The 14,067-nt window shown below is 37.8% G+C and overlaps 1 protein-coding gene across 13 annotated transcripts in view; it reads left to right on the top strand.

The window, feature by feature from the left end:
- The window catches only part of DDAH1 (dimethylarginine dimethylaminohydrolase 1), a 242,638-nt gene that overhangs the window by 189,409 nt on the left and 39,162 nt on the right, over positions 1-14,067 (top strand). For all 13 annotated transcript variants that reach the window (XM_053214372.1, XM_053214374.1, XM_053214370.1 and 10 more), the window contains one exon: positions 13,429-13,528. In XM_053214372.1, the coding sequence (XP_053070347.1) occupies positions 13,435-13,528 (94 nt within the window). In that variant the 5' untranslated portion in view covers positions 13,429-13,434. The remainder of the gene's footprint in view (positions 1-13,428; positions 13,529-14,067) is intronic.

Below are 14,067 nucleotides of genomic sequence, written 5' to 3'. Positions count from 1 at the left end.
TTTTCTCTGTATTTATAGTTCTGATTCTGCTTTTTGTTTATTCAATTTTTTAGGTTTCGTTTATGAGTGAGTGGAATCATACGGTATTTGTCATTTTCATTCTGACCTATTTCACTTAGCATAATTCTCTCTAGGTCCATCCATGCTGTTTCAAATGGCGCAGTCTCATCCTTTTTTATGGCATGTTTGATTTTGTGTGTGCACGCACACGTGCATACCACATTTTCCTTATCCATTCATCTATTGATGGATACTTAGGTGGCTTCTATGTCTAGGCTATTGTAAATAATGCTGCAATAAATGTAGATGTGCATATATCTTTTTGAGTTAGTGCTATGATTTTCCCTGAGTAAATATCCATTAGCGGAATTATTGGATCATACGGTATTTCTATTTTTAATTTTTTGAGGAACCTCTATACTGTTTTCCACAGTGGCTTTACCCTTTTACATTCCCACCAATAGTGCACAGGGTTCCTTTTTCCTCCACATCCTCACCGACACTTGTTTCTTGTCTTCTTGATTTTAGCCATTCTAACAGGTGTGAGGTGATATCTCATTGTGGTTTTGACTTGCCTATCTCTGATGATCAGTGATGTTGAGCATTTTTTCACGTGTCTGTTGGCCATCTGTATGTCTTCTTTAGAAAAATACCTATTCAGGTCCTCTGCTCATTTTTAATTTTTTTTTAATTTTTTATTTAAATTCCAGTTAGTTAACATACAGTGTAATGTTAGTTTCAAATGTACTATATAGTGACTCAACACTTCCATACATCCTCTGATGCTCCTCACAAGTGCACTTCTAAATCCCCTTCACCTATTTAAACCAACTCCTCTCTGGTAACCATCAGTTTGTTCTCCATAGTTAAGAGTCTGTTTCTTAGTTTGCTTCGCTCTCTCGCTCTCTCGCTCGCTCGCTCTCTTTTTCCCTTTGTTCATTTGTTTTGTTTCTTAAATTCCACGTACGATTGAAATCATATGATTTTTGTCTTTCTCTGACTGACTTTGTTTAGCATAATATTCTCTAGCTTCATCCACGTTGCTGCAAATGGCAAGATTTCATTTTTTATGGCTAATATTCCATTGTATATATACCACATCTTCTTTATCCATTCATCAATTGATGGATACTTGAGCTCTCTCCATAGTTTGGCTATTGCTGTGTGTAGCCCTGTATCCCTTTGAGTTAGTATTTTTGTATTCTTTGGGTAAACACCTAGTAGAGCCATTGATGGATCATAGGGTAGTTCTATTTTTAACTTTCTGAAGAACCTCCATATTGTTTTCCAGAGTGGCTGCAATGGTACCCATTTTTTAGTAGAATTATTTGGTTCCTTGATGTTGAGTTGTATAAACTCTGCATATATTTTGGATATTGACCCCTTATCAGATATATCATTTGAAAATATCTTCTCCCATTCAGTAGGTTGTCTTTTTGTTTTGTTTGTGGTTTCCTTTGATGTGAAAAAGCTTTTTATTTTTGTGTAGTCCCAATAGTGTGTTTTTGCTTTTGTTTCCTTTGACTTAGAAGACCTATCTAGAAAAATATTGCTATGGCTTATGTCAAAGTTATTACTGTCTGTGTTCTCTTCTAGGATTTATATGGTTTCAGGTCTCATGTTTAGGCCTTTAATTCATTTGATTTTATTTTTGTGTATGGTATTAAAAGTAATCCAGTTTCATTCTTGTATGTGCAGGTTTCCAGTTTCTGGGAGGGGCCTTTGAATATCTATAACTTTCCAGATAATGAGAGCACTCATTCCCAGTTTTCTTCAGAGATGTTTTGTTTTAAGATTTTGTACCCCCCTCCTTCTTTTATAAATGTTTTTATTTTTATTTTTGAGAAAGAGAGAGCATGTGGAGGGGCAGAGAGAGAGGGAGACACAGAATCTGAAGCAGGCTCCAGGCTCTGAGCTGTCAGCACAGAGCCCAATGCGGGGTTCAAACTTGTGAGCCACGAGACCATGACCTGGATTGAAGTCAGACGCTCAAGCGACTGAGCTACCCAGGAGCCCCATTGTTTTGTTTTTAGTTTAGTTTTGTTTTGTTTTGTTTTAAGTAGGCTTCATGCCCAGTGTGGAGCCCAACATAGGGCTTGAACTCATGATCCTGAGATCACAAGTCGGATGCTTAACTAACTGAGCCACCTAGGCGCCCCTTCAGAGCTGTTTTTAATCTTTCCTGTGTACTCTGGCCCTATCAGTTTTCCTTCTGCATTTCTGCCAAACCTTTGTATTCACATGTCCTCCAGATCTGAGCACTGGTTCAGAGATGAGAGTGTCAGAACATCAATTTCCCACTCTGACATATGGAGCTATAACAATTATGCTTAATCTAAAGAATTGAGGCAGTATAATACTTCTTTTTGGCTTTAAAAGTTATTATTTACAATCTTCTTTCTAATATAAACAGAATGGTCTTAGTGTCACTAATGGAATTTAGTCAAAATTCTTGTCAGCCACAATAGCAGTTATTATCAGTTAAGATAACACCTTACACATTGTATAATTTATTGAATGGCAAGTCAGGTGTATTTCTAGAGAAAGAAAAACCCTCCATTTAACAATTGTTTCTACATCAGAACTTAATGAATTTTAGTAATGTGGTCTATTGTTATGAACTCTCTGGATATTGCTTGTCAGGTTTGTTATATAAGTAAATGAATTGTTTTTAGCTGCAACTAACAGAAACTCAATTCAAAATTGATTAAGGAAATGAAGAATCTCATATGCCAAGAATTTCTGTGCTCTGGAGTTGGTTGATTCATCAGCTCAATAATGTCATCAAGGACCCGGGTTCTTTCCATCTTTCTGTCCTGTCATCCTTGATGACGGTTGGGCTCTCAGACTAGCACCAGTTCCACGTACCATATCCAGACAGACAGTATCCAAAGGAAGAAGTGAGATTATGTTTCTTTCTGTACCTCCCGGAACTGTCAACAGACTTCCTCTCAGTGGCCCAAATTAGGTCATGTGTACCAGTCCTGGCAAGAGGGATGAAACTACCTTGACTGATTCAGACTAGGAGGGATATGTTATTATTAATATGAGATAATCCATGTAAAATCAGTTAGCACAATGCTTAGCACTTAGAAAGAGCTTAATAAATTTTATATATTACTAATGATGATAAGTCTGTGGCATTAATATTGTAAAAGAGGGCCAGAGTTATGAGTGATTAAGAGGTAGATTCCTCAGCCCTTGGGGTTACTGATTCTATGTTGAGGAGATAGAGAGAGGTGACCAGTACCATCTATGTGTAGTAGGTACACCTGGAAAGGCCATCTACAGTGCAGGGTTGTAGTTTAAGGCTCAGATCTTTAGAGAGAGCACAGACAAGGTCCCTATTCATAGGAAGAGATTGGGATAAGTTACTGCCACAGGACTCCAGGGAAAAGAACCAAAGTCACACCTGGGTTTATAGTCTAATGTGGAACAAGGTATAAAGAATGACTTAATGCTGAGCCTCAGAGGATTGGCCTGGAGCTTGTTAGATCCTCCTTTTTTAGATGACAGTTGATCCTGGTAGGGATGAACCCAAAGTTGAAGTTTCCTATCCTCCAAATGGTTAGTGTAAGAAAGTATGCAGAGGTTAGCAGCTGAGCAGGCCCTGATATGTGTTTTCTCATAAGAAAGGCATTATTGGCACTCTACATAGTGTAATTATTATCGTTGTTGGCAGATAATTAGCAGCACCTTGGGTTACTAAGAAACAAAAAAAACAAAAAAACATGAAGTATCATAAGTTAGTGTTGACACTCACACACGTTGTTTTTTAGATACAGCTTTTCCCACTGCAGCAGAATCCTTCTTTTGGCCTCTAAGGGTTTGCATCCTTCTCAGATTTTTTCATCTACTTTTGGGTTTCCCATGTCTTCCCACCGCCCTCCTCCCCATCCATATACTCAGCTTCTTGCTTCTGATTGAATTTGGTTAAAATCTAGAATACATTATTCATGAATAACCATCTGGAATGTTTTCAGTAAACTATCTTGGAGGGAAATAAAATTACAGTTAAAGTCACATTTATGAATGCCAGAAACTGTTTTGAGACTCCAACTCTTCGAAATGTAGAGCTGGAAATGACTTCATTTTTAAGCTGACCTGTACCCCCTCATCTTACAAGTATGGGAACCAAGATGCTAAATATTGTGGTTAATTTTTAGATCTTGTCACTAGAGATAAGCCAATAAGTTTAGAAGTCCATATCATAAGATAAACCAATAAGTTTAGAATTCCAAGAAATCAATGGTAAAAATGCAATGGATATTAATTGTCTTTGGGAAATGTTTCAAGAGATCTTATTCGTGTAACAGTTATAATTATCAAAGCTCAAAAAAAGGAAAATGAACTAGGTAGTTATAAAACTTTCACACATGTTGACCACGAATATCATGAGTTCCCAGAATAATCAAAGGATTAATGACATTTACTTGACTCTTCCTGATAACTTCTGAAGATTTTAATGCAGTAAATAATTTCCAGTTCTGTTGACCATATTCTTAGTATAGTAAGGCCTTAATTAATTTTTCATAAGTTAAAGTGAGCTGTTTGTGATCTGAGAATTATCCAGAAACCTGTTTGGTTTCTAAGGAAGAATTCCAGATGACCCACCAGCAGGAAAGATAACCATTATAAACATTTTTATTTCTTAGCTTAAACGTTACTTCCTCAAAGTGACCTTTCATGACCCCTGAATCATGTACCCTTCTTATTTCTCAAAGCACACTATTGTTTTCCTCCATAACCCTTATCATAATGTGTAAACTATATGTTGATTTCGGTGAATCTTTAATATCTGTTACCCTAAGGGCACTATATAGCAGGAGTCATGTCTATTTTTTGATGACCACTCATTACTGTCTATTGTGGTATCTAGCTCAGAGCAGATACTCAATATTTACTGAATGAATGAAACTGAGAATAAGACTGGGATGGCTCAAGGCACATTTTTGTTCTGCATTACTACTTAGGGTATATACTTCTGTCATTTTCATTTCTATGAGCATGTATTAGATTTGTAACTTTAAAAAAACAGTATTGCAACTTGATTTCTATATTTTAAAATCTAACTGTACAACATTTTAGTAAATATTGGATTAAGGAAGTTGGTGGATCTAAAACTTTAAACTCCGTTAAAACATTTTCTTTTTCTCGGGAATTTCTTAGGAACATCTTAAGAACTTTTGCATCTTATTCTGAATAAACAACTTAGAGATAAGTTCAACATTTTGCTTCTGACCAAAGGCCTTTATAGATAAATTTTTAAAGTAAAATGTTTAAATTAGGAACTTTCTGTATTAGTTTTCCATTGCTGTGTGACAGCTTACCATAAATATAACACTTAAAAGAACACCCACTGGGGTGCCTGGGTGGCTCAGTTGGTTAATCATCTGACTCTAGATTTCAGCTCAGGTCATAATCTCATGGTTTGTGAGTTCGAGCCCCACATCGGGCTCTGTGCTGATGGCATGGGGCCTGCTTGAGATTCTCTGTCTCCCTCTCTCTCTCTCTCTGCCCCTCCCCCACTCTCACTCTCTCGAAATAAACAAACATTTAAAAAAATAAAAATAAAAGAATACCCACTTATTATCTCTCAGATTTTGCAGATTGGAAGTCTGGGTGTGGCATACCTGGTTGTGGTTGTTGGCTGGGCTCTGTTCTCACCTGGAGCTTAGGTCTTCTTCCAAGCTCATTCAGGTTGTAGTCAGAATTCATTTCCTGTGGTTGTAGGATCAAGGTCCCTGTTTTTTTGCTGGCTGTTGACTACAGGTTTCTCTTAACTCCTAGAGGCAGCTCTGCGGGCATATCTCTAAAGGCAGTTCCCAACATGGCTGTTTGCTTTTTTTTTCCAGACTAGTAGGACATCTCTCTGACTTCTTCCATCTCTGACCTCTAAACCCCCGTTTAAGGGCTCATCATATTAGGTCAGGCTCACCCAAGATAATCTCCCTTTTAATGAACTCAAATCAATGGATTAGAGACTCAGTTGCATCTGCAAAATAACTTTACCTGTGCTATAAAAATGTGCCTAATCATAGGAGTGATATCTCCTCACATTTATAGGTTCTTTTAACACCCAAAGGGAGAGATTTGCACATGGTATATACATCAGGCAGTGGCAGTCTTGGGTATTGTAGAATTCTTCCTCCATAGTTCCCAATGTGGTAAATTCTCAGAATCTTTCCCAGTTGATTGAATTGGTTTGAAATGTGTGTGGTGACTTGGTTTGGAGTGTATCTTCATGTCTCTGTGCTTTTGTAATCTCATTGTAATTAAAATGCTTTTGTTGACTGTCTGAAGATTTCTCTACAAATAACTCCTTCTCACAATCTGATCTAGGAATTGGAAAGATGAAGTAGGGGTTCTCAAAATTCATTAGTTTATATATATGCTTAGGAAAACAAAATTTAGGATAGGATCTTTGAACCAAACCTAAGTTCACATTGCTGCAATTTGTAACCTGTCCCTCCTACCCCCGTTCCTCCAGCATGTCTGAGTTCACATTTTTGTTCATACAAATAGAGTGAACATAATCTGGGTTTTTTTTAAATGTTTAGTTATTTATTTTGAGAGAGAAAGAGAGCAGGAGAGAGGCAGAGAAAGAGAGACAGAGAGACAGAGAATCCCAAACAGGCTCCACAATGCGGGGCTCAAACCTGTGAATCGTGAGATCATGACCTGAGCTGAAACCAAGAGTTGGACACTTAACGGACTGAGCCACCCAGACACCCTGAACATAATCTGTTTTGTTTTTTTTTTAATCTTTTCTTTTTTTTTTTTTTGAAATTTTTAACATTTATTTATTATTGAGAGACAGAGAGACAGAGCATGAGCATGGGAGGGGCAGAGAGAGGAGGAGATACAGAATCCGAAGCAGGCTTCAGGCTCTGAGCTGTCAGCACAGAGCCTGATGCGGGGCTCGAACTCACAAACTGCGAGATCATGACCTGAGTCGAAGTCAGACACTTAACCAACTGAGCCACCCAGGCGCCCCCATAATCTGTTTTTAAGAGTACTATAAATGCTTACAATCTCTTCTAATATTTATTTCTGTCTGACTGCATAGTAGATATATAAATTATCTTGTTAGTGACAAGTTGTATAGGAGAGAAGAACACAAACTGCAGAGTAAAGTTCTCTAAGTTCATATCTCAGCTCTGCTGCTGTAAGACCTTGGTCAAGTCACCTACCGTGCTTCTGCTTCCTTGTCTCTAAAACAGATAATTCTTGTATGACTTTTATTGGGTTATGAGGGTTAGATTATTAAAGATGAATTCTTAAGATAGTGTCTGATACAGGAAGACTATACAAATGTTTGCTTTTATCATTGCTAAGTAAATTCCTCCTAAGAGTTTTGTCCTAAAATTATAGCAGAGGATTCCAATATGTTTTTATTTAGGAATTTTTCAGACTCAGTCATTTAGTATGTTATGCCTCTCTCTGATCTTTTTTTTTTTTTTTTTTTTTTTTTTTTTGTAGTTCTGGTTAGTTTTAGTAATTTAATTAGCACACGTGGGAAAGTTAAGGAATAAACCACTGAACAAACCTCAGGCATCCCAAAGTTGAAGGGTGGTAATTAATATGTAGGCTATCATTGGTGAACATTTCCGATGTGGTTTATACATTCTGTTCATATTACTTAGTGTTTTAATTGTACTGCACTTTAGCATTCTAAGACCCTAGTATACAGAAATGTCACCCATCTCTGAAATGAAGAGGTCATGGAATCTGGATCCTCTTAAATAGGATCTTGTAATACCAAGTGGACTTGAGTGTACAAAGTTGGAAAACAGAAGGCATGAGCTTCATTTCTGATGTGGGCTGTGCTTTGTGTGGAGGCTTCGGGAAAATCATAATCACACAGTGCAGTGAATAGGAACACAAACAGGAGCATGGGCTCAGAAAGCTTGACTCAGCAAGTCAGTCAACTTCCTTTAGCCTTAGTTTACTCATATGTAAAATGGGTATACTGATGCCTGCCCTTACTTCCTTTTCAAGTTATTGTGAGCATCACAACAAATATTTCATTTTATTATCACTATATATTCATAAGGTATATCTGCTCTGCTGGCTTGTTAACTTCCCAGGAATAGGGACTATGGTTTGGTGTTTAAATATTTGTAGCCAGGTTAAAAAAAAAAAAAGTTGGCATCTACTAAAAGTTTGCTGAACTGAAATGTTGACTGAGAAAAGATATATAAAAGTATGATAGAGACTTGAAGTATTGTTATAAAATCAGCCAAATGTACACTAGTCCAAGTGGCCACAGGATCAAAGATGTGCTGATTGACAAAGAACATTAAAGTGGCATAAACAAATGGAATGTGACCTTTTGAGTGTGACCAGGGACAACACAGTGTAACTTTGATGTATCAACAAGTTTCAAGCCAGCTGTGCCTTGACATGATAGAGGCATCACATCAGCTTCTTGAGTGGCTTCCTCAGCATTATCTATGACTACCAACAAAGCTATGTTGCTGCTATTCAGCTCTTAAGAGCTAGATAAGAGTGTGAATAGGATGACAGTGTAATTTTAAAGCTCTTATAATACGATGAGTACTTGGAACATTGAAATGGGCACTGAAAACCTAGTGGTGATAGCACAGCTCCTAGCACATGGCAGATCTGGGGGGAAGAGAGTTATGTTGGCCACAGACAAGCCAATGCCAGTGTCCTCATTCGTGGTCATAACATCTGGCACCCCACTGAGCAGAGCAGCTAAAGGAAAGCAGCTTGGCAGACAGGTCGGTGCAGACTCTTAGTGGGACTGCAGCACAAAACTGTTCATCAGGCCTTGTGAGCACATTCACCACATCCAAATGGAAGATATGAAACATCAGAGTGGTCATTGTTGAAAATAGGCAACAAAAGCAACTTTGGACAGGGCCAACGTGAAAATATTGGCATCTACGTAAAGAATACTGAACTAATGACAGTGCTCTTACAAGCTATTGGGAGTATAAATTCCCAATAAAATGTGTAAGGTTTTATAATTATTTTAGTATTTTGTATTTGGGGGAAATTTTGCAAGAAGAGTTGGGATCAAATGGTATATTTGTATCTTTTATTTCTTTTTGAAAGGTGGCCAGAATCCAAACCAAGCACTGAGTTAATTTAGAGCAAAACAATAACATCAGCAGCTACTGGTTTTGACCACAGTGTGCCAGGCAGTATATATTAGCTTATTTGTTACATAATTCCTGTTAGAGTGGAAGCACTATCCAATTTGCAGATTAGAAAACTGAGGCTCAGGAAGTATAATTCGTCCCAAGTTGCATACCTAATAAGTGGTAGAGCCTGAGTTCAAATCCCCAGTTCTTTCCATTCACCATGAGAACCCAAAAGGAGTAAGATGAGAAGACAGGAAGATGATGTAAACATGAAGGACACATGAGGGAACAGAAATGAAGGTCATGAAAGAAAGTAAGAGAGTAGAACACAAAGGGTAAGAAAAGGGACCAGGCATTGAGAAGGAGTGGGAGTTCTTTCAATTGAGTCCTTTAGAGTGGTCATGTCTTCAGGAACTGTCATCATTCTGTATCATCTTGGCTGATGCCCCTTTGAGTCCTGTGGGGCAGCTTAGCAGACAGGTCCACTTACCGCCTTATCTAGTGCATCCAGCGGGGCGGTTTTAAAGCAGAGATTAGACAAGAAAGCTACCACATATCCTGACAGCTTCCAGGAGCTGGAAAGAAATTAAACTGGAATGATTCAAATTTAAATGTGTCTTCAGCGTATGTGCTCTAACTTTACGTTGGCCTTGCAGAAAACGTGTCATTTTAATTCACTGGAAAGCAGGTGGAATCTGTCATGGGGTGAAACATAAGAAATCTGTCCAAATGTAAGAAAAAGCAACAGCTTCCTTTTGTGCGTCAGTTTCATAGTACAAGTATGTGTCACTCGGTCCACATAAGCTGATATTCACCAAAATAATAAAATTCGCATCTAATAGTCATTGAGCAATTATAGTGTGCCCAGCGTGTTACATGTATCTAATCATCAGGAGGAGCCTAGGGGATTGGTACTATTATGACCAACCACCCATTTTAAAGATGAGAAAACTGAGGCTCAAAAATTAAACAAGCTATCACTGGCTAATAAGTAGCTGAGCTGGGATTTGAATTGCAGGCCCTTGATCATAACACTACACTATGAAGTGCCTGTGACTTGTGTCACCCCATGATGACATGAGTACTCCAAAAAAAGAGAGAGAGAAGGAAAGGGAGGCAGAGAGGGCACTAAGAAAAGAAGGAGAAGATAATGACCTCAAAACTAGTACCAGCTTTGAGGAAGACATGTGGGTTGGATGGTTGGAAGCCGTAGAGGTGATCTGAACCTCTCTGTGGTCAGAGAAGGAATCTATAGCGAAGCAAAGGGTAGGAGGAGCCAAAAGGGGGCAAGAAGAAATGGGAGTACAGGGGCGCCTGGGTGGCACAGTCAGTTAAGCGTCCGACTTCAGCCAGGTCACGATCTCGTGGTCTGTGAGTTCGAGCCCCACGTCAGGCTCTGGGCTGATGGCTCAGAGCCTGGAGCCTGTTTCCGATTCTGTGTCTCCCTCTCTCTCTGCCCCTCCCCCGTTCATGCTCTGTCTCTGTCCCAAAAATAAATAAACGTTGAAAAAAAAAAAAAAAGAAATGGGAGTACAAAGTAAAAGAATGAAACCAAGTACACGCAGAGTGTAAAGGGGAGGAAGAAAGTTCGTGTAAATCTTTGGAGTATGAAAATAACGTAGTTAGATTTTAAATTAAAGTTGTTTCTCTGATTTACCCTTTTATTTCCAGTTTCATGGGTGAAAATGACCTATTCAGCTCAACCTTTAGAATTAATACTGTTTGTCTGACAGTTTCTCTCCACCCTGAGTAACACTAAGTTCCACCCTGCAAGGTTAGCATCTCAGTAAAAGGTGGGTGTGCTGTTTAGTTGGGTTTTTTTTTTCCTCCTGAAAGTTAATTAAGTCAACATTAACCATGGCTATGTAACCACAGAATGGGCAGTTTCTTTGAAGGCTCATGGTTTGGATCTTTTCCTGCAAAACTTCCCACTTCTATAGCTATATTTAGTGTGCTAACTGCCTGAATAACTGGCTTGCTATGGGTCCCTGTGTCATGGCAATACTGGGCCTTGTTTGCCTCCAAGTTTGCTTTGTGGAACCATGATCCCAAGAGTTTGCAGTTCTCAGTCGACAGCCTCTGGGTTCAGCCTCTCTTGTTTCTTCTCCAGAAATTTCGCTGGAGTTAGCATTGCCGATTTGATGCCATATGGCTCTATGATTCTCAGAACCATTTACTTAACATTTAATAAATTTTTTAACTTGTCCATACCCTTAACTCTGAAAGTAATATGGTATCATCAATGTTTGTATCCTGACGACTTTGTTTATATAGATGTGACTGAATATTTAAGGAGAAAAAAATAAAGTACTGGCCTTGCGCAAAAGCCAGTTTTCTCATGTTGGTGCAGCTGTTTTAACTTTTAAGAAACCACAAGCATTTTATCCTCTAAAACTTTAATTTGAAAGACACAGGACTTTTAAAGAAATACAGTGTTTCTGAAACTGATATATATTAGCCTCCCTACTTCTGTTCTCTTTAAACTCTTAAGAATTGAATAAAGTTCCTGAGTTGATATTACATATACGTTTTTCAGAAAAATACATGTAATTGCTGTATTCCTAGTAATCTTTGAAATGTTAAGTTATAGTAGAAGCAGTAGCATCATAAGAGAGACAAAATGTAACAATAGCTGCTTCATTCTCTTGACCTCTCTTCAGGCTCAGAGAATTTTCCATAGACCCAGAGGCAGATGCCAAAAGGAAACAGTTGTGTGTTTTCTTGGGTTCACTGTAGCCCAGCAAGCCCTGGTAATTGTTATTCGGCTTCTTTTTTTATGCTACAGCAATGATTCTCCTTCCTGTTACATAGAAAAACCTATTCTCCTGTTAAAAGAGAACACTAGATGTGTTTATTACAACATTAAGACCGTTTGTCCATGGAAATAATTTTTTATTGTTCTGAGTCACTCTGGTTTGTGGAATTTTTACATGAGTTCCAGCACAGGGATGAGATGATATATTTATTTTAATTTGTATCCTCTTTTTTTCTTGACTGCATGAATGTCAGGCTTGTTGTCAGAATATCCCCATATTTTTATTACTTTAGAAGTTACACTGCTGTAGTTGTGTCTCCTAAATTCTTCATTGACAATTCACTCTGTGTCCTGGGCATGCTGAATTTTGGCAGGACTACCTGCTTCTCTCAGTGTCATGGGATCTCTTGTTTTTCCATTAGCCCCATTCATGTTGTCTCGACATATGTCTTTACCATGTCAAAGGTTATACAGACCTTCAGAAATACTTGAATTGTTTTGTTGAGGGGTGGCTGGGTGACTCAGCTGGTTAAGCATCCGACTCTTGATTTCAGCTCAAGTCATTATCTCACGGTTCATGGGTTCAAGCCCCAGGTCCGGCTCTGTGCTGACAGCAGGGAGCCTGCTTGGGATTCTCTGTCTCCCTCCTCCCTCTCTCTCTGCCCCTCCCCCACTCATTCTCTCTCTCTCTCTCTCTCTCTCTCTCTTTCTCTCAAAGAAGTAAACATTTTCTAAAAATTGTTGAGCAGCTGGAAAGACTTGAACTAAACTGTGAACTACAAAGGGCATTTGTTATGCCTTAATTTTTTTTTCTTGCATTAAAATAAACCTCACTTAGAAGTATTTCCTAACTCAGCTCAGAATATCTCTGCTTTAAACTATACCCTGGAATCATAGAAAGCCCCTAAAATTCATTTTCAACTATTCTTTGGTTTGATTGCAATTATTGTATGTGTTAATCACCTCTAGGAACATAGGTTAAATTTAACTAACAGTTCAGATTTACAGAGTAGTCTTAGATGTTCTGACATTTTAGAAAATATTTGAATAGAAAATAATGACTATCCTGTGGACTGAGATTTCAAGTTACTGGTTATTGTCATTAATATTTCTTCCATATATTACTCTGTGTGTATGCAATTCTGACTGACTTACTAACTGACTGACTTAAGATTTAAAATTAAATCTTGTACTTTCTGTCAAGAATTTGAGGATTGGGTGTTGCCTTCTACCTTTTTTGACTCATATGTCCTAACTAGTCGGCCTCCAAAAGAAAAAGGGGCTATAATACTGACGTGAGCATAGACTAGACAGAGACAAATTGGACAATTTCTAATAGATAATTTCTTCTCTTACAATAATTTCTCTTACAATAGATAATTTCTTCTCTTTGGTCATGGCTGGTCCAAACTATACTACCTATATTCATATATTCGCAAGGGTTTATGTGTGTGAGTGCGTGCACACGGGAGCATGATTCAGCATTCATAAGTTTTAGGTGATTTGTTTTCTTGTCAGAAAATGGTAGAATATTAATCTGAATCACTTTATTTTCAACAGGTTGACATGATGAAAGAAGCGTTAGAAAAACTTCAGCTCAATCTAGTAGAGATGAAAGATGAAAACGCAACCTTAGATGGTGGAGATGTCTTATTCACAGGTATCCTAGTCCTTACTTTCTCCTATCTAAAACTATTTCTGATACCTGGCTTGTATTCACTTGTTTAACTATAGGTTTTTTTTAATTACCAAAGTAAAAATGCCAAATGCAGAGAAGCTGGAAAATACAGGAAAGCACAAAAGAGAAAAAAAACCAAAAATGACCTTTCATCCAACATTTGGGTGTATGTCCTTTTAGGACCTTTATATGCATGTAGTATTTGCATATTTTTTACAAAAATGTTATCAGGGTGTACCTATCACTTCATAGGTTGCATCTACTACATTCTACAGGGTGCATTGTTTTGCATTGTGATATAATATCTGGTTTGTATTTAAAAGATTCTTAATTCAAGATGTGTCATTTACACATAATTTTCTTCCTGGACAGCAAGATGAATTTAAGTAATTTTCAGTGTAAATTGATTTGGCTTCAGTGCCAGATGAATAATAGCAGAACTCAGCCAAGTATAAACAGCTAATACTATTATTGATCTAACTAGAATCAGTTTTTATAGTGGGTATAATATGGCTGCTAAA

Source organism: Acinonyx jubatus, chromosome C1 (assembly GCF_027475565.1).
Source record: "Acinonyx jubatus isolate Ajub_Pintada_27869175 chromosome C1, VMU_Ajub_asm_v1.0, whole genome shotgun sequence".
NCBI classification, from domain to species: domain Eukaryota; kingdom Metazoa; phylum Chordata; class Mammalia; order Carnivora; family Felidae; genus Acinonyx; species Acinonyx jubatus.
The sequence above is the reverse complement of the archived record's forward strand: the minus strand, read 5'-3'. Positions and strand labels throughout refer to the sequence as shown.